At 61.9% G+C, this 22,453-nt stretch overlaps 1 protein-coding gene across 2 annotated transcripts in view; it reads right to left on the bottom strand.

The window, feature by feature from the left end:
* AATK (apoptosis associated tyrosine kinase) overlaps positions 1–22,453 on the bottom strand; it is a gene marked incomplete at its 5' end in the record, with an annotated part of 38,658 nt that overhangs the window by 10,367 nt on the left and 5,838 nt on the right. For both annotated transcript variants that reach the window (XM_081218385.1, XM_081218384.1), the window contains 3 exons: positions 69–148; positions 2,577–2,724; positions 5,901–6,034. In XM_081218385.1, the coding sequence (XP_081074511.1) occupies positions 69–148; positions 2,577–2,724; positions 5,901–6,034 (362 nt within the window). The remainder of the gene's footprint in view (positions 1–68; positions 149–2,576; positions 2,725–5,900; positions 6,035–22,453) is intronic.

Below are 22,453 nucleotides of genomic sequence, written 5' to 3' on the forward strand. Positions count from 1 at the left end.
AGGCAAAAGAGCGGACCACGCTGCCAGTCCCTCCCCCATCCCCACCAACCCCCGGGAACGCAACTCACCTTCCCAAACCAGCCATGGCCAATCTCCTCCAAGTACAGGAGGCTGTGCCGGCCCAGATCTGTGGACTTGAGCAGCTGCACTGTAACAGGGCAGGGGGCTCAGAGATGCCAGCTCAGCCTCCATCATTGCCCCCATCTCTCGCCTGGCCCCTAGAGGGGCTGCCTGCATGGCCTGTTCTGGGGAGCCACCCAGAGCCCCCTGCTCCCTCCTGATGGGGGTGGCCATCAGGAGCAGGGCACCTGCTGCCCAGGGGAGCTGTGGACCTGCAAGCCGCATCCATGCATCCTTCTGAGTGGGTCTGGGAAGGCTGTGCCCCAAGCTACAGGGACAAGCCAGGCTGGAAACAGCAGGGCCTGGAGCCGGGACCAGCGCACAGGCAATGATGGGCAGGCAGTGTGGCTGGGGCGGAGGCCATGGGGAGGAGGGAAGTGGAGTGGCCCGTCCCCTCGCCCCTGCCGCAGGCTGGCATTCCAGCGCCAGGCACGCCAAAGGCTCCTTTGTTGGGGGCTGCTTGGCACAGCCCTGTACGGAACACACTGGGCCCATTCTCCTGCAGGCTGGGCTGGGTGAGGTCAGCAGGCAGGAAGGGTCAGTGAGGGCCCCAGAGGAAGGGCCAGAGCTGCTGAGCCCACCCACACCCCGCCTGTGCCCCAAGGGATTCCCCGAATTCTGCTCCCACGCCAACTGCCCAGAGGGCCCAGGGGACAGGCTGAGCCTGGCAGCCAGTAGACTCCAAGGTGAGGGGCTGCTCCCAGGGACTGGAAACCCTAGGGAAAGTTGACCTTGATGCTGAGCAGAACTGGGGGTAAGGGGTCCCACTGGGGCCCTGAGTCCTGGGGCTCCTCCCCCTGAGGTCCAGCCTGCTGCCCCCAACCTCCAGCCTGGGGTCTCCCCAAGCAGGCTCAGCAGTCTTGACAGTGGGGCAGTGACGAAGGTGGAGCATGCTGACTGCCAGCCAACGGGAAAGGTCTCCTGGCATCTGCAGGAGGCGTGGCAGGCCGGGTCCAGGGGTTTTGGGGTCCGCACCCAAGGGCCAGCACCTATAGAGCCAAGCTGGGGAGCCTGAAGGCTGGGCCATCTTCCCCCACAGTTTAGAGAGGGTAGTACTTGCTACCCAGGTTTATAATCCTTAACCTCCAGGTGGGCTGCCCTCCTAGCATCTCCCAAATCTCTCCCCCTCCCCAGAAGCAGGGTACCCTATAAAGAACAGAACAGAGCTAAAAAAGTAGAAAAAAGCATGCAATCACTGCCCCCTCCTGGATCCCTGCCCCTCCTCATCCCTAGGGACAGTCCCTTAAGCGGTGGAAGACACTGGGTCTCAAAGATTCCTTGGGGTCCCAGGCACGCACACTGCCAGGGGCAGGTGACAGGCCCAGGCCAGGGGTACAGTGTCCCCTGGGGGGCCCCTTGCTCCGCAACAGCTCCTAGCATCCAGCACTGTCCGCACAGGCTCAGAAACTCCCATGGTCACCCAGGAAGGTTGGGGGCCTCCTATAGCAGAGACCCCACCTTCAAGGTTTTATAGGGTGTTCCTTTGGGCCACTCAACAGAGGAGCCCCGGGACCTGAAATTCCTGCCTATCTGGTGAAGCCTCCTCTAGGAGACACCTGCAGGGGGGTGGGGAGTGACAGTCATGGTGCCAGGGGGCTGGGCCCAGCCCAGTGCCTTGGAGGCCCCTGGCCCATGATGAAGGCTGGGCTTCGGGGTGGGCAGCACCGTGGTCAGGACCAGCAGGGCCCAGAACACAAGCAGGTAGGGCAGGCTTACTCATCACAGACCCTGGTGCCAACAAAGCCCCCCCTGGGCCTGACACCCTTCTCAGTGCACCTGGAGGAGCTGGGGGTGGGCACAGGCCTGACCTAGGAGCTGCCAGGGAGGGGGCCTGGGGCCAGGGACCCCCCCACCAGCCTCCAGACACAGCTGGGGGGTTCTTGCAGTGCTGAATCAGGCAGATATAGGTTCAAAGCCCAAGTTGGCCACTGACCTTTAACCTCTGGAGTGTGGGCCCTGCATCTGCCATGTGGGTTGCCAGCCTGGTGGGGGGACCACGGGATGGGGCGAGTGGGAGACATGGCAAGGAAGCCACAGGAAGAGGCCCCGCCTGCACCTGCAACCTACATGCACTGGGGGGACCCAGGCCCCTCCTTCCCCTACCCCAGGGCCCTGAGCAAAAGGCTCCACCCACAGAAGGAGCCCCAAAGAGCCCCTCCCCCGCAGTGGGTGGGCCCTGCTCCTGGGCACCAAGGAGCCCATGTTTGGAGTCCAGCATCCCAGGGACCGCAGAGAAACCCCTCCTCCCAGCACGTGGGTGCCCACCCCAGGACCAGAGGGAGCGACCCCCGCCCCCTTTGCACAGTAGCCCCAGCTGGCCCAAGCCTGCTCACAGAGCCCCAGGGCCAGCAAAAGGGGGCACACACCAGCCCCTTGCCTCCCCTCCCCAGGAGCACTGACCCCCAAGCCACACCCTACGCCCACCTGGGGGCTCGCCCACCTGGGGGCTCACTCACCTGAACGCCCGGGCTGCTTGGCCATAGGCAGGGAGACCTCGGTGAGTGGCAGGACGTACACGTCGGGCCCGTTCTGAGCCGCTGCTGCGGGGGAGCCCTGTGCCGAGAAGTCGGCCGCGTACTCCTCCCCCTCGGCATTCTCAAACTCCTGGGCCAAACGGGTGACACACGCGGTGAGCTCCAGGGCTCCCCAGAAGGGGGAGGGGCAGGGGACGGGGGCAGGGCGAGAACAAGGGGTGCAGGCCAGCTCTGAAAGGCCCCTTTCTTCCCGGGGCCCCGCTCCCCCCAGCAGTCCTGCCAGCTGCCCCCTCCACCCACCTCCTCGCTCCTCAGGGCAGAGAACAGACCCCACTCCTCGGCTGCCCCCTCCGCAGGGGCACCAGCTGCCCCAGGAGGGCGGGGTTTGGTTTGTGTTGGTTGGGGAGTGGGGATTCGCCTCCCACGGGCAGAGCCTCAAGGGTGGGGGCCGTGAGCCCCAGGGCAGCCACGCCTCGTCCAGCCTCAGCCCACCCACATCCACGCCTACCAGGCTCAGGCCAGGGTGGGCAGCACCGGGCCCACACTGGCAAGGGGTGGGGGTGGCGCTGAAGGCCAGCTGCCCCTGCCCATCCAGAGTCAGCCCTCCACGCCTCTCAGCCGCCCCACCTCCCAGCAGCCTTCGCCCTGGGCGGGGGTACCCCATGGTCAGTGGCTTCAGGGTCGTGGCTGGGGAATCCAGGACAGGGGCTCCATCATCCCACCCCCCCTGACCCAGTGGACAAGCAACTAAGTGCCCCTGCTCCTCCCGGACAAGGGGCATTCCTGAGAGCCCACCCCCAGCTTCACCCCCAGGCAGGTGGTACCGCGGCCATCTGCCTGCAGGGCCCCTGGACTTCGACCCAGGAGGGCGGGCGTCTGTCTGCTCCCCGGGCTCCTTAAGAGCCTGGCCCTGGGCACCGGGCTGGGCCCCACCTGGCCCGGCTATTTTGAACTTCAGCTGCCCCTTCGCCTGTCTGAGGAAGCCCCCTCATATTCCTGAGCCACGGCCAAGTCTCCCAGGAGCCCTGGGCCACAAGCAGAACCACAGTACTAGCACCACGGGCCTGCCTGACCAGGACAGACCGCTGCCAGGTGGAGAAACAGAGGCCGAGGGTCGAGGGACTTCCAAGCAGCTGCAGCGGGGCCGCCCCTGTGGCCAGGCGGCTGGACAGGGAGCCGCAAGGCCTAGGTTCCCACCCGGCGCTGTGACCCGAGGACCCTCCTTTCTCCGGGCCTCAATTTCCTCAGCTGCAACAGGGAGGCTGAGAGCCCCCTGGGGTGTCCCTGCGGGCTGGTCCCGGCCTGTACCCAGAGATGACAGAGCCACTGGGGACAAGGCCTGCAGGGACTCCCCCTCTCCGGGCCCGGGAGACCACCCTTGGGCCCCAGGGCTGTCAGAACCAACCCCCTCGCCCTGTAATCCCAGCTGCGGCTCTGCAGAGGCACAGATGCCTGCCTGCCCGCCCACCCACCCACCCACCCACCTACCTCGGGGTCTGGCCCTGGCCCCGGCCCCAGCCTGTTACCTGACAGTGCCACCTGGAGGCCCACCGGATGGAGCCAGCAGAGCGGGTGATCAGATAGGACAGTGTGAGCATCGCTGCCCAGCCCCTTCTCCCAGCACAGCTCCAGGTGCGAGAGCCCAGCACTGGCCCCCCAGAGCCCAGGCGGGAGCCCGCTATGCAGGCAGGCCCTCCCACTGAGGCGCACTGGTGCTGGAATGTTCCGGGCACCATGTTCCCAGGAGGTGAGGAGGGCACGGGTAGGAGGGGGCCGCACTGGCCCTTGTTTGGGGCCTTGTTCTCACAGCATCCTGAGAAGGGGCTGGCATACAATAGCCTCAAGGCCCAACCCAGGCACCCCTTCCCCTCCACCCTCCCCTCCACCCTCCCTTCCCCTCCCCTCCCCTCCCCTTCCTTTCCCCCTCCCCTCCCTTCGCCCTTCCCATCCCACTTCCCTTCCCCCTCCCGCTAGCTTCTCTGGCCCCAGGATCCTCCAGGAAAATGCCAGCATCGCATGGCCCAGCCCACTGTGTGCCTGCAGGCCAGGGAGACAGGGCTAGGCATGAGGATACCCAGGCAGGGGCTTGGATGCAGACCCGAGGCTTCCAGGGCCATGGCCCTGCTGCCCAGGCCCTGAGCTCCACCAGCCCACCCCTCAGAGGGCTCTGGATGGCCCTGCAGTGAAATGTGGCAAAGACACCTTTGTAAAAGGCAAGTGCCGGGCAGATGCCAGCTCCCCTGGCCCCCTCTGTGATGAGACATACGGGTGGGGGGGAGGGCACTGTTTCTCTAAAATGGGGGTGACCCGGCTGCAATGTGGGTCACTTAGTATGGAGATGACTGGGGTGGCGGGCCGCTGTGCTGGGCCACAGGACAGCCCCTCCCCTCCTGACCTCGCCAGGCCCAGGAATCTGACCTCCAGCCAAGGGCAGGGCGGCCGAGTGGGCGGGAGAATGACCACAGGCGGTGCTATGTGCTAAGTCGGCAGAACTCAGCCCACAGGGCTGGGGGGGTGCTCTGGTTTGGCCTCTCAGTTCCCAGCTTTTTCTCCTGGTCCTCCATGCTCAGAGCTGCAGCTAAGGTAGGGAGCAGCCATGGGCACTTCTAGGATTGGGGAACAGCGCTCCAGGGGATGCCCCTCGGCCACCATCCTTAGGAGGGCACCTCAGCCCTGGAATCCAGCCCAGGATGACCCCAGGAGCTTAGCCCTGCCAGGGTGGCCAGAGAGAAGGCGGGCCCAGCGTCTAGCTGATGCTCCATAAACAGTAATGATTACTCCTGCTGTCCTACCGCCCTGATTCCCATGTGGCACACAATCCTTTCCTCGTGGGGCAGAAGACACCCAAAGTAAGGTGACCCCAGCCAGAGAGGTGCTTTTGATGCCAGGAAGCGTGTCTGGGCAACTTTGGTTTCCCTTTGCTGATTCGAACAAGCAGGGATTCAAGGACCCCCTGGGCATAGAGACCCCTCCCACAGCGGCTCAGGAGCCCCCGTAGCCCCCTTGAGGCCCATCCTCACCGTCCCGGGGTGCACCGCACACAGAGGCCTGACCCTGAGCTGCGACATGACAGCGTGAGGCAGTGCCCCCCCCACAGGGGGACCCAAAATGGGGGAGGCAGTGGGAGGGGTCCCTGACAGCCCCTAGGCCTCTCCCATCGGCCGCCCCCAGAGGAGGGGCTGTGGGGTCCTGGCCTCTATGGTCCCCAGAGGGCCCTAGGAGGGAAGGAAGCCCAGTGCCGAGTGGACACCAGAGGGCCAGCCCTCAGGATCTCGTCCACAGCCTCCCCCGACCCCCAGCCCTCACCTTGAACCCGATGCCGCCCTTCTTACAGCACAGGCAGGCCAGCATGAGGGCGATGACGGTGAAGAGCCCGGAGAAGGACACGGCCACCACAGACAGGGAGGACGACCAGGAGAGCTCGCTGAGCGGGGCGCCGTCTGCCGAGGGAGAGAGCAGTTACAGGGCAGCTCTGCGAGCCGGCCCCCATCTGCACCCAGCCCCCCAGGCACACTTCGGGGCCAGCCGATCCCCACACCGGGCTCCGAGGCCCCCCGATTCATTGCGATCTGAGCCTCAGCACCTTTACCTTTGCTCCAAGACCCCACACTCAGAGGCACAGCCGCTGGGCCCAGGGCTGGTGGACACACGGGGTGGCCACAGTGGCCCAAGCCTGAAGTCCATGGCCGGCCCCTGGGTGCCACACTAGCCTTGCCAAGGGACAAGGGGCTGGCAGAGCTGGCGAGGCCTGCTCAGCTCCCACTTCTGGGGGTTCGTGGACATCCCTCATGAGCTCAGGGTCTTGGGGCTATGGGGACACTCTCCCACGTCTCTCTCAGACTGGCCAGCCCACTCACCCCTCTGGAGTGGGCCCTGGGGGCTGTCATCGTTGCCATAGCTATGGCATGGCACTGGTAAAGGCTGTGAGACCCGGGATGGGGGCTGCTGGGAGGCGGACCAGGGCCCCACTAAGTGGGAGAGATTGAGGACCTGGCTGCTGGCCACTGGCCACATGCCAGGCTCCAGGCAGCTGGGGGTCAGGGCCGGGACCTGTCCAACCTCTGAGGACAGGGATGTCACCATCCCCAAGAAGGTCAGGCAGCAGAGTTCCTCCATGCAGCCTGGCGTTTCCAAGTCACCCTCTTACTGAATGCCCACCAAGGGACCCCTGGTGCTGTTTCTGTCCTGAGGACAGCAGGGTGCCCCCTTCTGCAGCACCTGGTCCATGTGAGCCCCTCATGGCTCACCCTCACCAGATGGGGAAACTGTGGTGCCCAGGACAGCACAACATGGCCCTCCAACACACAAGCATGGCCCCCAAATTAGGGCTCCAAGCTGCCCCCACTCCCCCGCTGAGCCAGGGCTTTGGGGAAGCTTGGCCCATCTGGTGCCCGCAGGACAGTGTGGTGGGGCCAGCCGGGGTCCCCTAAACGCTGGGCTGGCAGTTCCACCCCTGGCCTGCCCTCCTGTCCCATAATACTGGCTCCACTGCACGCCCCGTTCCCGAGGACTTTCTTTCTGCCCGTCCTCCCTTCGGCCCCTGGAGGTTTCCTGCCTGTCCCCAGCTCCTCTGCCCACTGAGCACCCCAGCCCCCCAGCTCCCAATGGCTGATTCCTCAGGACCCCATCATCCCACCCAGCACACCTGCCATCACTGGTCCCTCAGGTCAGAGCAGGTCTCAGCAGCACCTCACCGGGTCCTAACTGGCACTGAGGTGGCTGCCATGCCTGTCTCCACCAGACAGGAGGAAATGGAGGCTCATCGAGGGTGAGAAGCCTGCCGAGGTGCAGAGCTGACCTCTGACTGATCTGCTTCTGCTCCCGGGCATTCTGCGCCCACATGGGAAGCCAGAGCTGCCAGTTAATGGGGTATCTAGGAAGACTTCCTGGAGGCAGGGTGAGCCCAAGAGGCTGGAACAATGGTAAGTGCGGCCTAGACTCCTACTCAAGTCTCCGAGCTCATTCCAGATACCCACATACAGGGAAGAGAGGCGAGGCTGAGGGCCCAGGAGGGCAGGGTCACCATGGCAGGGGAAACCAGCTCAGCCTACCCTTGGAAGAGACCTTGGAACTTTGGCTGTATTCCCCAGTCCCGTGGGGCTGTGAAAAGATACTTTCACAGGGGCCTCCACAGGCCAGGTGGGGGGGCCCACCCACTATGTAAGCATCACCCCTCCCAACTGGGCTCTCCCACCCAAATAGCGTGTACTCACAGGGTGCTGAGCAGCGCTGGCTGCCGCACCCCAGGAAGCCATGAAAGCCCCTAAGGATGTGCTGTTGCCACGGCAACCCATGGGCGGTCAGCAGGCTCCCCTCCCGCCACCTTTGCCTGCACGTGCACTCCTGCATCTCCATCTCCTGGATGGTCTCAGGGCCTGGAAGAAGGCAGCAGGCACCAGGCCTATCACTCACCTGCCCCTCTGGGCTGCATAGGCTGCTGTCGGGCAAGACAGCCTCAGGTGACCCAGCCCCAGCCTCCGCCCTCAGCCTCCTTGATGCTAGTCCTGGGGTGCGGCCCTCCTGTGGGTTCCCTCCCAACCCCCTGGCAGGCCCTGGTCACAGAACTGGGCTGAGGATGGGTGGTCATTCAGCATAATGTGCTTGACTCAGCAGCAGAGGAAGGTGGCAGGTGGGGCCCTGAGTGGGCCTCCCCCACCATCCAATGCCCACATCCCTGAAGGTGGATCTGCAGGGATAGGGAGAAGACCAAACAGATGGGCAGAGCCAGAAGTGGCTCTGAGAGGCTGTGGACTTGAATTTTCAAATCTACAAAACATGTCAGTTTCTGGAGCCCCACCAATGCTCGAACAGTTGAAACCCTGCCCCCCTCCCTGAGACTACAGCAGGTGACAGGAGTGTCACCCTCAGAACCACTCTGCAGATGAGGACACTGAGGTCCATGTCAGAGGCTAGGAGACTGCTCTCGGTCCCCAGGGAGCCCATGCCCTGTCCTCCACAGTCAGAGGATGATCCTGGTGGGAGAAGGAGGGTTCCAACAGCCCCTCAGTATCAGATGGACCTGTCCCCTCCAGTGTCACCCCCAGATCCCAAGGCCGCACAGGGGCCGCTCACCCCCTACCCACACATAGACATCACTCACTCAAGTCCTGCACCCTGGCCGCCCCCAGGAGGGAGGCACCAACGCCCTCAGCACCTCCAGCTCTGGCTCCCGGAGCCCTTCTCTGAGTCCGCAGGCCGGCGCCTACAGCCTGGGCCCTACTGGCCGTGAACTCCTGAAACAGACCAGTGTCTGGCAGAGACACTTGTTGTATCAACACAGCATGAACGAACACACACACAGGGGCATACACACTATGCATGTACACACACATACCCTCTCTTTCAGTCCCCCGACAAACCTGCTCATGAGGTATCATCGTGCCCACTTTAGAGGTAAGAAAATTGAGCCTCGAGGAAGTCATGGATGCACCCAAACACTGACAGGGCTGGTGCCTGGGGGCCTGGGTAGACCCACTCCTGACTCCTGGCTCCTCCACCACCCACCAAAGATGCCTACAGGGAAGGTCCTGCTCGTGCCCTTAGGATCGGCACCCACTAACAGTCTGGGAGGCCCATATGGGGCCCCATTCACACCCCACCTCTTCCCAGAGTGCAAGAGGGGTCAGCACTTCATTTCATTCTTGTGACAACCTCAGTGAGAGGTGTGACAGCCCAGGGATGCTCTTTGTGTCAAGGGCTAGAGGAACACCCCGGGCCTGGAAACACCAATAAGCCTGTGTTGACTGACGGAGGAAAGAGAACGGCACCAGGACCACAAAGGGCGCAGAGGCCCATCAGGTTAGACGCTGGGGCAGTGGGGCCACAAGGAGGGGACAGAGCAGCCTCAGGTAGGTGTTTGGTTCTTCAGAGCAAAGAAGCCACATACTGGAGCCAGGACAGGATGGGGAAGAGCCGGAGGCGCCTGCGGCGGGTGGCGGTGCCTGCACGACCCCAGCGCATGGACACCTGGCACACCTATAGCGCACAGACAGGCACTGACCGGTGTGTCTGTGCTCGTGCACCTGCACACACGTCCTTCCATGCTCTGTACACTGAGGGGGCCTGGCAGCGGCAACCCCGAAACCATCCCCCCAGTGCCAGGCCACTCACACACCAGAACGACACCACGAGTGCCCAGGAAGACAGAAGTTGCAAATGGCTTTGTTATTTGTTTCAGAAATGAAAAACCCATTCAAACAAACCTCAGGCCGTTCAACTCTGCAGCAGAAAGCATCCAGCCACAGCTTTGCTCCCAAACTCCGAGCACTTCACCTCGCTGTGGCCGTTCACCCTAGCGTGACTGTCAGCCCCATGCGAGCCCAGCACGGGGAGCACGGGAAGGCCCACTTCCAACCAGACCCCAAGCCCAGATGCCTGCCGCTCTACCCTTGGCCTGGGGACAACTACACGGCCCGCGAGAGGGCAGGCCCGCGAGAGGGCAGGCCCGCGAGAGGGCAGGCCCGCGAGAGGGCAGGCCCGCGAGAGGGCAGGCCAGCTGGGTCCTGGCTCTTGCAGAGCCCACTTGAGTTGTGACCACAGCGACACAGGGGCAGCTTGGCAGTGAGACATAGGTCCGTGGTGTGTGGGGCGGGGGGGGGGGTCCTCACCGCCCACCAGGTGGCACTCTCTGGCCGTTTTATGTCCAAGGGTTCAGCGGGGAGAGCCTTCCTGAAGACACTGGGCAGGTGAGAAAGGATCAGAACACCAGCCCCTAGACGTGGCCATGAAGCCCAGCACACACATCACCGTGCCAGCCCCCTTCTGTAACCATGAGGGGCTCCAGGACTGAAGCCAAGGTCTGGGGGCTGCAGGGCTGGGTACCAGGCACCAGGACCCTGGATGTGGGGAACAAATGCCCTGCTTGTGCGGCTGGTGGCTGGCTCAGATGGGTGCATGCCACCCGGGGGTCCAAGCTTGGGGCTACTGCACTTGGGACCCACCAGCATCCTGGCACATGGCCTCAGCTAACACCCTGTGAAAGGAGGATCCCCTGAGGCACTCCCTGCTGGCTGGCCGTGCCTGGCCTGGGCCCCACTCGGGGAACCCTAAGCCTCCACGGGTGTTTCTGTCCACCCAATGCCTCCGGGACCCCTTTCTGCAGCACTATCACCAGAGGTTCCACCCCTGCCCCCAGACCCTGCTGCCAAAGCAGAAGGGAAGGCCAGACCCTCATGGCACCCACAGCTACTGCCCAGCCCCACAGAGCACAGTGGCCGCGCATGGACAGGCACCGCCTCGGAGGGCCCTGGCGGGGGCAGCAGCTCCCAGGTCAGAACATAGTCAAGGGCCGCAGGCTGGGCTGCCCAGTGCAGCTCCAGGAAGGGAGGGTGCTGGGGCCAGAGGTGAGAGGAGCCTGCTAAGCAGAGGAAGACCAACCCCCTGCCAAGAAGCCTCCCTTGCACTCTGGGGCACTCGACCACTGTGGGACCTGGCCCCGTGGTCCTCCCCACAGGAGATGGACACCTGGCGTGCCTGTATACCCTCAGTGGGCAAGTGCTGGCACCAATCTCTGTGACCATGTGCCAGTATCAGGGGGCTCCTGGTCGTGGTGGGAAGAAGCTACCTGCTTACCCTCCCCAGGCTGGGCTGGGGCAGCTCCAGGCTGGGCTGGGAGAGGGCTCAGGGCCTCGGTGGGCTGGACGCTCCATCACTCACCAGCTGTGGGGCCCTGAGCCTCAGCTACCCCATCTGGAAATGGGGCCACCCCACACAGAGTGTGCAATAGAGGAACACCAACCCAAGATGTCAGCTAGGCCTGGCACACGCCACAGACCCCCTACCACAAGACCCCACCCCCCGCCCTTTCCCACTTCAGTTCAGCCCCGGGTAAGGGGTGAAGGGTGGGCCAAAAAGTGCTCCAGGCCTCCTGCTGGCTGAGCAGAGGGCGAGGAGAGGAGGAACAGGGGCAGAGGCCGGTCCCGCAGCAAGGCCACGGGGTGGCCGCTCACCACCTGCTCCTCTCTGCCCCTCGTACTCCTGCCCAGAGGGCCCGCCAAGATTATAAAATAACCCGCAGACCCAGGTGAAGCCCAGACCACCGGGAGTCACCTGGGAGCGGCCAAGGGTGGCCCTGCAGCCCGAGCCCTTGGATGTACCCCATTCAGTGAGCCCCCCGCCCCTGCACTTGCTCACCTCCAGGCAGGAAACGTAGCCCCGGCAGGAACCCAGATCCCAGAGCCCCTTCAGGCCCCACTTCACCAAGCTCCGTCCAGCTGGGATGGGGGAGGGCTGGCCCACCACACACAGGGCAGGGCAGGCAGAACTGCTGAGTGCTGGGAAGTTCTCTCTTAGGGTCCATTTCATCATCCAGGTCTGCCCTGCGGCTGTGCAGACCTCCTCCCGGCCTCCAAGCCTGGGGGCATCAAGGTGGGGGCAGGGCACTCATGGGGTGTGGCCTCCATGGGGTGGGGTGCGGCTCCCACTGCTTCAGCTCACACCTGCCTCCTTCTGAACTCTGGGCCCTGCCTTCCAGGGTCTCCAGGGTCTGCTCACTCCTCATGTGTCCCGTGTGCCCCACAGCGGGGTGAGCTCCTCAGTCCCTGGAGCCTCGTCCCGGACCTCCAGCAGCCTGCGTCCCCGGAGCCGCTCTGCAAGCTTCCTCCGTGCGAGCTGCCCTGGGCGGGGTCAGGTAGCCTCAATATGAGCTGCTTTAAGCAGGGGCAGGTGGCCCCCATCAGAGGCTCCTTAAGTAGGGTCAGGTGACCCCCATCAGAGCCTCCTTAAGCAGGGGCAGGTGGCCAGAATGGTCCTTCACGGGGAGGGGGATGGGTAGCATCTCAGCCACGGGCTAGGTTCCTGCCAAGTGACCGTGGGCGTCGGCACACAGCCCTCCACCATTGTAGGGCTCACTCCCCAAGGCCCCTTTCACCTTGGGGGGCACCCACAACCGGGGGCACCCACAGCCAGGGTCACCTGGCAGGCACAGAGCCTGCCTGTCTTCACCCAAACAAAGGGCTGGGGTGAGGAAGTTACAGACAGGAGCCTGGGGCCCCCGGCCAGGACCCCTCCCTGCCCTCCCTCAGTGCCCCATGCCCGCTCTGTGGGCAGAACTGGGGCCAGGGAGCCAGGACACTGGGAACAGGGTGGCGACATCACAGGGAGAAGCAGTGCCTGTGGGTGGCCGAGAGCACACAGGGCAAACCCTGGGCCCACACCCCTCAAGGGGCCACACAAGCCTACGCGGCTGGAAGAGGCAGGGTCTGGGCCAGGGATTCTGGAAGGAAACCTCACGGGGTGGGGGTGGGGGGGTCCCTTGGGGGGTGCTCCCTGAGAGCAGCGGACAGCCCACCCCCACCTCCACCAGCAGGGGTCACGTTTCAGGCGTAAGAGGAGCTCTTTTTTGTTGTGATTAACGCTCTACTTTAATCAGATGAAATCACACAGGAAAGGACTGAGAGTCCAGCTCCCTTATGTGAAAACGCAGGTTGTAAAAGCCGACATGGTCATACGATACAAACACCTGTTAACCATCAACCATCACAACAAAGGGGGCGTGTGCGGAGCCGAGAGGCGCCTGTTCCATCTTCCCGCCCGAATTTCAGTGACACCCAGGGGTCTTCACACCCCAGGGTAACAAATGCTCAGCAGCTCACCTCTGACACCCACCAGCCCCTACAGCACCCCAAAACCCGCGCAGCATCCAAGCCGGAGCAGCGGGTAGACCAGAACCACCTGCCTTCCTGGTCGCTCCTCTGTCTGAGGTCCCGCCTCTGCGGCGCCCTCCTGTGGGGATGACTGATGGTGGACCCTGTTTCGTTAGATACTTCCTAAAATAATAATTCTATCCACTGCAGAAGCAACAGAGAAAAAAAGACAGAGACGACCAGCTCCCCCCACCGACCCAGCAGGTCTATGGCCTCCATAGGCCCAATTCTGCTGCTTGAACGGGACCCTGCCTTCCTCGCCAGCCCGGTGGCCTGAGCACTGCTGGGCAAGGCCCAGCCATTTCCAAGGAGGCACGGCGTTCTGTAAAACTGCATGGCCACGTTTAGGAATAGTAACTCACGCTTACTGGGCACCTGTTGTGTCCCGAGGGTCTCCCGTGGATGCTTTCTCTGCCAGGAGGGGCCCCTTTCCAGTTCATGTTGAGCAAACAGAGCCCGCCCCCACCCCCAGCCTCACGGGTCAGATCTCACCCCTACCACCCAGCTTCCCGCCTGGAACCACCCTTCTCTGGCCCCACCCCACCTCCACTAGGCCAGGCACGTGTGGGGGTCTGACTGCAGGCCATTTCAGGGTGACAGCCCCCCACAAAGCTGCAGCCAGGCACCATCTCCCAAGGCAGGTCCACCAGGTCCACCAATGGGTCCCCACCCCTCCTTTCCCCCCTCCCTTCCTCCCCCTTCTCCCTTCCTGCTTTTCCTGCTTCGTTTTCAAGTTCAACGCATTCTTTGAGGATTCCCCCCTCCCACATCTTCTCTGTTGTCCCCCAGATCACCTCAGGGACCTGCAACTGGGGTAGGGAACCCAAGGGAGACAGGTGGGCCAGAAGACCCTCCTTCCAGACCCCATAGGGCTAGAGTCCCATGTCCCCAAGCCCTCTTTGCCTCCTGGACATCCCACAGTCCCCCGTAAAACCTGCCAGGTGCTGGCTCTGGGACACTGCCTCCACCCTGTCCCCCGAGTACACGACTGTAACACCCGCCACGTGACAGGCCCTATCCAGTGCTCCAGGACCAGCCCGATCCCGCTGGGAGGCCGGGTGAGCAGGGGGCAGGAGTGGGGTCCAGCGTCAGGGTCTGGGCACGAGCCACACCACCTATGGCCCTCAGTGGATGGACACGGAAGGGGAGGGGGGAGGGATGCTGGTTTAAGCTGGGGTGGAGCCTGCAGGGCCAGGACCTGGGTGTCCCTTGGGGACGGATTCCCTCCATGGCCCACCCTGGAGGTCTCAGGGCCCTTCACAAGGGGCTCCTGTTTTGGGGGTCCTGGCCCTGCAGGTGACACTGGAGGGGTGACACGGATCCTGTGCTCCCAAAGGGGGTGGACATCGGTACCCAGCAGATCCCTCTGGTGAACCACCCTCGGTGCTGGTGCTCTCTGGTCCTGGCCTCGGTCCGTCTCCAGGGAGGGCTCCAAGGGGCTGGCGGGAGGAGGGGGATGGACCATTTGTGGGGGGAGCTGTGAGGAGGGGAGGGAGCAGTTCTGGACAGAACCAGGTGCCAGGCCAGGCTTCTTGTAAAAGGAATGACTTGTTCCACCAATGAGAGGGGGTGAGGTCAGGTGAGTGGTGTCCATCAGGGGGCTGTCACACGACTTGGGTCACCCCACCTCCCTCATCCCCTCCCAGGCACCCATCAACAAGACCCATGGCCTTGTAGTGGATGAAGCTCTAAATAAGAGAAACTAGAAAAAGCGCAGAGAGAGGGATCTTGCCTTTCTAACTCTTAACATGCCCAAAAGCTACAATCATTAAAACCATATGGTTTTGCGGCAGAGATGGGCCAACAGGTGAAGAGCGAGATCACAGCCCAGAGCCAGGCCTGGCCTCAAAGGAAGACCCCGCACAGAATGCCCGGCCCCTGTGGTCTTGCCTCAGACCACACACCAGAATAACTTCAGATTGACATCAGTGAGTCAAATTATAGAATCTGAGAAGAAAATAGATAAATATCAGGCTTCTCAATGGAGAGGGGGTTTTAAGCTAAAAGCAATGGATCAATGGGTTTGGCCACATAGAAACGTATGTTCCATAAAAGCCCCAAATTAAAAGGAAACAACAAACCAGGACGAATGATTGACAGAAAATTTGTCAAGGACTGATGTGACTACTTTTGGGGGCACACAATCAGCAAAAACAAAAAAAATACATTAAGACCCCAAAACAGAAACAAGCAAACAACACACAGTCAGCCCACAAACACGGAAATACAATTTGACTAGCCCACAGGAAAATGTGCAGCCCCGTCCATAATAAAAGAAACGAAATGTCACACCCGATGTCAGCTTCTCGACCACGTGAATTCTTAGAAGCTGGTGTCTGGCTGAAGCCCACACACCAGGACCAGCTGCCCAGGCGCTCTGGTGGGCGTAAGTTGGAGCAGCCTCTGGAAAGCGATTTGGAGACGCGCACGCAGGGCCTGGGAGGCCCGCCAACTCCCAGGCCTAGTGATTCCTGGTCTGGGAATTTAAACGAGAGAGCAGCCTGGATGGCACACAAATCCAGACTAAAAACAAAGGAAGGAGCAAGTTAATGTCACAGGCAGGAATCGCTTCACAGAGATGTTCCCTGCAGTGGTGTTTATAAGAGTAAAAAACAGCCTAAATAGTTACAATAAAAGGATTCCGTAAAAACAATAGTATATTTGCAAAAGAAGCCATAGAGAGTGAATTTAAGAAGGTGTTTTAAATAAATGAGGAAATATCAACTTTATGCTAATTTTAAAAAGTGGATATACAAGGGAACGGTTGGGCTCAAAGCAAATGCTTGTTATTTGAGTACGGAGTCAAGGGTTCATGGGGTCTCCCAAATATATATACTTCATGAGTTTTGACATATCTGTACACCAAACCCATCAAACCCAACATGCACAGTTTAGTCTATTTCTATTATGCCTCAGTAAATTTGAGAACAAGAGGCAGGACATAGGATTGTTTATAAATCCTGATCACAACCATGTTAAAAAAAAAAAAAAACTAACTGGAAGAAAATATCCCAAAATGTGAACAGTGATTGTCTTGGGTGGTAGAATTCTGGGTAGTTAATACCTTCTCGCTGTCTGCAGTTTTCATATTTTCTACAATAAGCATGTACTATGTCTAGAATCAGATATATATAATTTTATTTAATATTTTATTTAATTATCACCCACGCCTAACCCCGTCCCTCTTGTCTTTAAAGACCCCCACGGTTTCACCATAAACAGAATGGAGCCCAGATCCTGTCCTGGCGTCACAGGGCCCTGGGTCTCCACAGGTCTCTGTCTGCCCCACACCCCACACTCAAACCCCACCTGGGGGAGCCACATGGCTGGAGGTCAGTAAGGTTTCCCCAGGGAAACAATGGGGACACAGAGATGGAAGGTGGAGGTGGCCTGGATCGGCCAAGAGAAGGATCAGTGAATCCAGCCATCCTCAGGTCAGTGGACCCACTCTGAGGGGCTCTGTCTTTGGCCACATCTGGCGGCCAGAGTGCAGGAAGGACAGCAGGTTGTGCCTCATTCTGGGTCCCGGGGTGGCCCCTGCACCCTCCACCTCCTCAGCCGCCCCCTTCACTGTCCTGGGCTAGAGGCCATCCTCCTCCCAAGTGGACCCAGGCTTGGCCTACATCCCCTCCTGACCCCATCAGGGCCCCAGCTCCTACCCTGGTCCCCAGCTTCTTCTGGGGCCCCAGACCCCGATATCCACCTGGCCCTGGCCCTTCCCTTGGGTGTCCTGGAGCATCTCAAACCAAACCCAGCATGGAGTCCACGTCCCCCTCAAGGCAAACCCGCTCCCTGGGTCCCTCCCACTCCCTCCCCAAGTGGGAGGCCCCAACTGTCTCTGGATTGCTCATGCCCCCTCCCCACGTCCAGCCCTGCTGAGGACACTGAGCTCCACCCCATGGCCCAGACCCTGCCCAACCTCCTCGGGGGTCTGTGGTTTCCCGGAGGTTCCTCACCCGGGACTGAAGCCATCTTCCAAAAGCGCCACCCACGAGCCCCCTCCGAGCCCTCTACCTGCCTGCCTGCCCACTGCTGGCCATTCCCCCACTGCGCCTTCATCCTCACTGGCCCCTTGGCCTGGCCCCGTCCCAACATCCCCAGGAGCCTGAGACACACGGCACTCAGGAAGCATTTCCAGTCATCCCCCTCCAGCCTCAAGGCCCAGTGCCTCAGTCTCCCAGTCTGCTGGGAGGGGCCGCATGCTGCTGCTTGGCTCAGCAGCCACTCTGAAGAATAAGTGAGCCATCTGAGCCACTAGGACGCCCATGATTTTTAAAGCAGAAAATAACCAGTGTTGTTGAGGATGTAGGAAAAAGAGGAGCCCCCGCACAGCTGGTGGAGAAGCCGTGGGCGAGTCCGACGGCCCCTCCACGGCATTGCATGGTCCATCCCTATGGAGTGTCCAGAACAGGCGGGTCCAGGGGACAGAGGCCGGGAGGGGTACTGTAGTGGCACAGGGCTTTTTTTTTGGGTGATGAAAAGCCTCTGGTAGCCACACAACACTGTGAATGTACTAAATGCCACTGACCCGTACACTTTAAAGGGGTTAAATTCATGTTATATGAATTTCACCTCAGTTTAAAAAGATGTTAAGCAAGTGGTCTGACACCCGTGGAGACCGAGTCAGGGGTGTGCCAACTGCTCACTGCTCCCCCCAAGAGCCCCTTTCCGATCTGCACCAGACGCCCATAGCCTCATCCTTCACCCACTCCCTTGGGGCGCTGCCCAAACCCTCCTGGAACAAAGGCCACTTCCACAACAGTGAGGGTCCTGGGCGACCCCCCATCGCAGCCAGACACCACGGGGAGCCCACTCCTCGACCAGCATCTCTGCCGGGGGGCTGGGGGCTCCGAGGCCAGAGCACCAACTGACTCCCTGCTACAGCCCCGTCTGGCCCTTGAAGTTCACTGGATGTTCCATCCTAATGTCGGAAGTCAGGTGGAGCACGGCCCCACCCCTGCTACTCAGGACAACACACAGGCCAGGACCCCATCCACTCGTCCACCTTGTGCCCACCTACCACCAGGGCCCAGCACCCTTCCTGGCCCCCAACTTGTTCCCCTGTGGAAGGAGGGGAGGTCCCAGATCCCCCCTGTGGCCGAGCAGCCTTGAATACCCCCACGGGGTCATCCGCCCCAAGTACCGCCAAAACTGCTGTTCTGGGCGCCTGGCACCCGCCTGTGTGCCCCCACCTAGTACCGCACCGAGTCCAGGGCCGGCCACAGGCTCTGAGGCCCTGAGGAGCTGCTCCCGTGGCTCACACCGAAGCCCACGGCACCACGGCACCACATGAGGAAACAGAACAGCCGGCCCAGCCCCCAATGGCCTGCAGTTCCAGTGGGGGCAACCAGGCCCTCCGAGGGCCCCTGCCCAGCCCAGGCAGTGAGCCTGGCTCCGAGCGAGACAGCCACGCCCCCTGGTATTCCCAGCGCCCCAGCCAGCCTGCCTGGTGCGGATGCAGCCGACGGGGGCTCACACCCAGGGTCACCAGCAGGCCTGGGGCGGGGCCCTGGCAGGGCATCGGAGGGCATCCTGGCACCAGTGCCTCTGCCCAACAAGCCTGCCTGGTGATGCAAACAGGATCTTGTGCAGGAAGAAGCTGTGCAACCTGGGCGGGCGTCTCTGAGTTACGAGGCCGAGGTGAGTGGACGGCACGAGGGGCAGAGCTCCGCGTGCCCAGGCCTCCAGGGGCCCGTCATCTGTCCCTGCTACTCCCACCTCCCAGCCCGCGCCCGGGGCAAGTGGCAAGAGTCTGGGGCTTCCCCGGACAGAGGGCAAGTAGGAGGGGCAGTCATACCCCCATGAACCATCCGGAAGGCGGACCCAGCGCTGAGGGGCCCGTGGGGCCGAGTTTCTTGGCAAATGTTTGCCCAAAGGCCCAGACATGGAAGTTCCCCCGGAGAGGAACAGAATCCTCTCGGCGGAGGAAGGGAAGCAGGTCACTGGACTTGTGTGGCGCCTCCCAGGCAGGACCCAGGCCCACCCCATCCATGTCCTCACTCCTCCCCCAAATCTCTGAGGTCAAGTAGAGAAATGAAAGGACGCTGGCGACTGAAGTCAGAGCCCTGATTGCTCGGACGCACGGGTCGCTTGGGCCCTGGCACACCCGCCTCCCCATGGGCCTCCCAGGATGAAGGCCGCAGCTGCAGGATGCCCCCATCCCAAGAGCTGGCGCTGGGTGGGGGCAGTCACGGACGGCTCTCAGTCCCAGCCCGCCACCCCCACCAGGCTCACACTGACCACCTCAGAACACAGCTCTGGGCAGGGGTGCAGCAACCCCACCTCCGCAGCCACCCAGGCTCCACCCCAGCAGGTGAGAGGGGCCGGAGACACGTCTGCGTGGGGAGGCTGCGCCCCACTGACCCCACCCCAGAACCTTCCAAACCTCTCCAGCTGCAGTCTGGATGTCCTAATGTACAGAGACAGGTGTGGATGCCACCTGCGGCGTGGAGTACAGACAGCGTTGGGGCCGCATGGGGCCGCATGGGGCCGAGGACAGCACTGGGGGAAAGGGGCGGGCAAGCAGGCAGCCCGGACAGTCTCACACTCCAAGGACTGAGGGGAGGGCTGGAAGGTGGAGGGCGCTGCCTCCGGAGGAGGGAAGCTCAAGTGTCCGGCGGCTAAGTGGCCGCAGCCATTCTGCAGGCTTAAGTGTAGACCCGGCAAAGTCCAAGGACACACAAACAAGCAGCTGGGAGGCCCCCCCCAAGGCCCCCACGGACACACAGGTCACGGCAGCCGCCTACACAGGAGGGTTCTTTCCCCGACCCCAGACCGCAGACCCTTGGCAGGTGGCTGGACGGTCGGTGTGGTCGGAGGGGGGTGTCAGCCCCCCGCCTGCCGTCCACAGGGGTTCAGGAACTATACCATCACCCAGAGCCCAAGAGGGGAGCCCGAGGGCTCTCACTGCCCAGCGGCAGGGGAGAGCCAGGGGCCTGGGCCTCCCCCCGGAGAACCAGAGAGGGGACACACTCACACACACGTCCTCACACAGGTGCACTCATATGTTTACACGTGTGCTCACCCACTCCCACACACACACACTCCCCCCACATCCTCACCCGCACTCAGACCCCTGCACACATGCTCACACTCACACACTCCCAGCACACACATCACACCCACCCATGTGCACGCACTCTCACACCTCTCACGCCAGGAGACATGCTCTCATACGCACTTCCAGAAGCACATGCTGGCAGTATGGGTTTGGAAACCCAGCCCGGTCCCCCTCGGGCCAGGACCAGCGCTGGACATAAACATAGTCGCCGTGCAGAGCAGCAACAGAAGCAAGTGCCACGAGCTCAGCACCAATGAGTGACATCCCTTCTGCTGGCGTGTGACAAGGCCGGCCTGGTCGCCACCAACAGAGGCCCCTTGACTCTTTCCCAGGAGCCCCAGGACCCACCCCCAAGGCTAGTCCTGGGGCAGGGTGGGCACCCAGGATGTCCTCAGCCCTGGCCCCCCAATCCCTGGTGACCGAGCAGCCCAAGGGACACAGCAGGAGTGGTTGGGTGGGGGGTAGCTGGGTGAGAACAGGGAAAAACGTGCACTACAGTACCCGTCTCTCCGTTCCCGGGGCCGCTCCCACCGACACCATCTCATCTGCACAAACGGCCTCCCACTTGGCCCCCAGCCTCCGTCTGCCAGTCCCTCCATGACTTGCACGTCCCTCGGCCCCCATTCCCTGCAGGGGCTTGAGGGTGACCCCCTCTGGAGGACGGGACCTGCCCATCCTGTTCATCTGAGGACCCTGCCCTGATACCTGCTGGGCACGGGGTCGCCCCGAGGATACTGAGTTGGATGAATGAGTCCCTCTCACAAGCATGGGCGGGGGAGCATCGGGGGAGCAGCTGTGCAGAGGCCGGAGGCAGCCAGGCTCAGACCCACCCAGGAGAAAACCTACAGATGCACCGCTAGACCCAGGAAGCACTGCAGCCAGTCAGTTTCAGACAGGACTTGCAGGGCTGCCCATCACAAGGAGGAAAAATAAAGCAGAATCCGATGCACTGGCTCCCACTCCAGCACCAGCTGCTGAGGGGCGGGAGGGCAGCCCAAGACCAGAATTTCCTGCCATCCTGGCCTCCAAGTTTCTGCCTGGAACCCAGTGCGGGCAGAGAGTGGGGTGAGGTGGGCTGGGGAAGCACGGCAGCAGGGGCAGGGCTCAGGTCAGGTGCGGCCTCAGCCAGGGGCAGGACTGTGCAAGCCCTGGCCCCGCCCTCCCTGAACAGGCCCCACCCAGAGGTTCCCTCCAGGGCTGAGTGGCCCCAAGAGGGAGCACGACCATCCCTCTGGGTCATTCATCCCCAGGGGCCAGAAACTGCCTCTTGAGGATGCCTGCCTCACGCCAAAAGGATTCCAGGCGGCTTCCTGGGATTAACAAGCTGGCCTACACCCCTGGTTTGCTGGTAATGCTTAACAACCGGCTCTCTGGAAGAAAGAGACGGAGGAGGTTTCTGACGTGGAGGCTTTGCAGGCTCCTGGGGCGCAAATTCTCCCACCACAGCCCGTCTCAAGCCACCAACCTGACGCCACTGAGCACAGGGGTTGGGAAAGACTCGCCCCAGCGGTGCCTGCATACGCTGCCCCCGACCAGTGAGACGGCTGAGATGCAAAAGCACCAGCCCTGATGCGTACCTCTGACCAAGGGCTCAGTTCCAGAACATATAAATAATACCCACAGCCGGGCAGGCCTGGCTCACACGGGGAATCCCAGAAGACGACTTCAAATGGCCAACGAGCCCCCAGAAAGGCACCCAAGGCGTCAGGCAGCGGAAAAGGCGAGTCACGCTGTGGCACTGCAGGAGCAGGGCCTCGATGCTGAGTGCTGGGCAGGGGCCTGCGTGTCGTGGCCCAGCCCTCAGCATCCACGAAAGCTGCCCCCAGACCCAGGCCCCCTCCCTATGTTCCCGTGATAGAAAACGGAGGGCCCATGCAGAGAGACCCAGACAACCCTGAGCTGCACGCCTGCAGGTAGGAAACGTCCAGACAGGCGATCTCCAGAGACAGGAAGCACGTGAGAGGCTGCCGGTGGGTGTGCAGCTTTCACGAGGGGGACAAAAGAGTTCTGAAATAGTGGTGATGGCTGCACACTTCTGTACATACAGTAAAAAGCACTGAAGTGTACACTTGAAATGGATGAATCATACGGTACGTGAATCATATCTCAATAAAGCTGTCAGGAAAAGAGGGAAGAGATGGCGTTAGGATGCCCGG

Source organism: Mesoplodon bidens (genome assembly GCF_964165515.1).
Source record: "Mesoplodon bidens genome assembly, chromosome: 19".
Lineage (NCBI taxonomy): Eukaryota > Metazoa > Chordata > Mammalia > Artiodactyla > Ziphiidae > Mesoplodon > Mesoplodon bidens.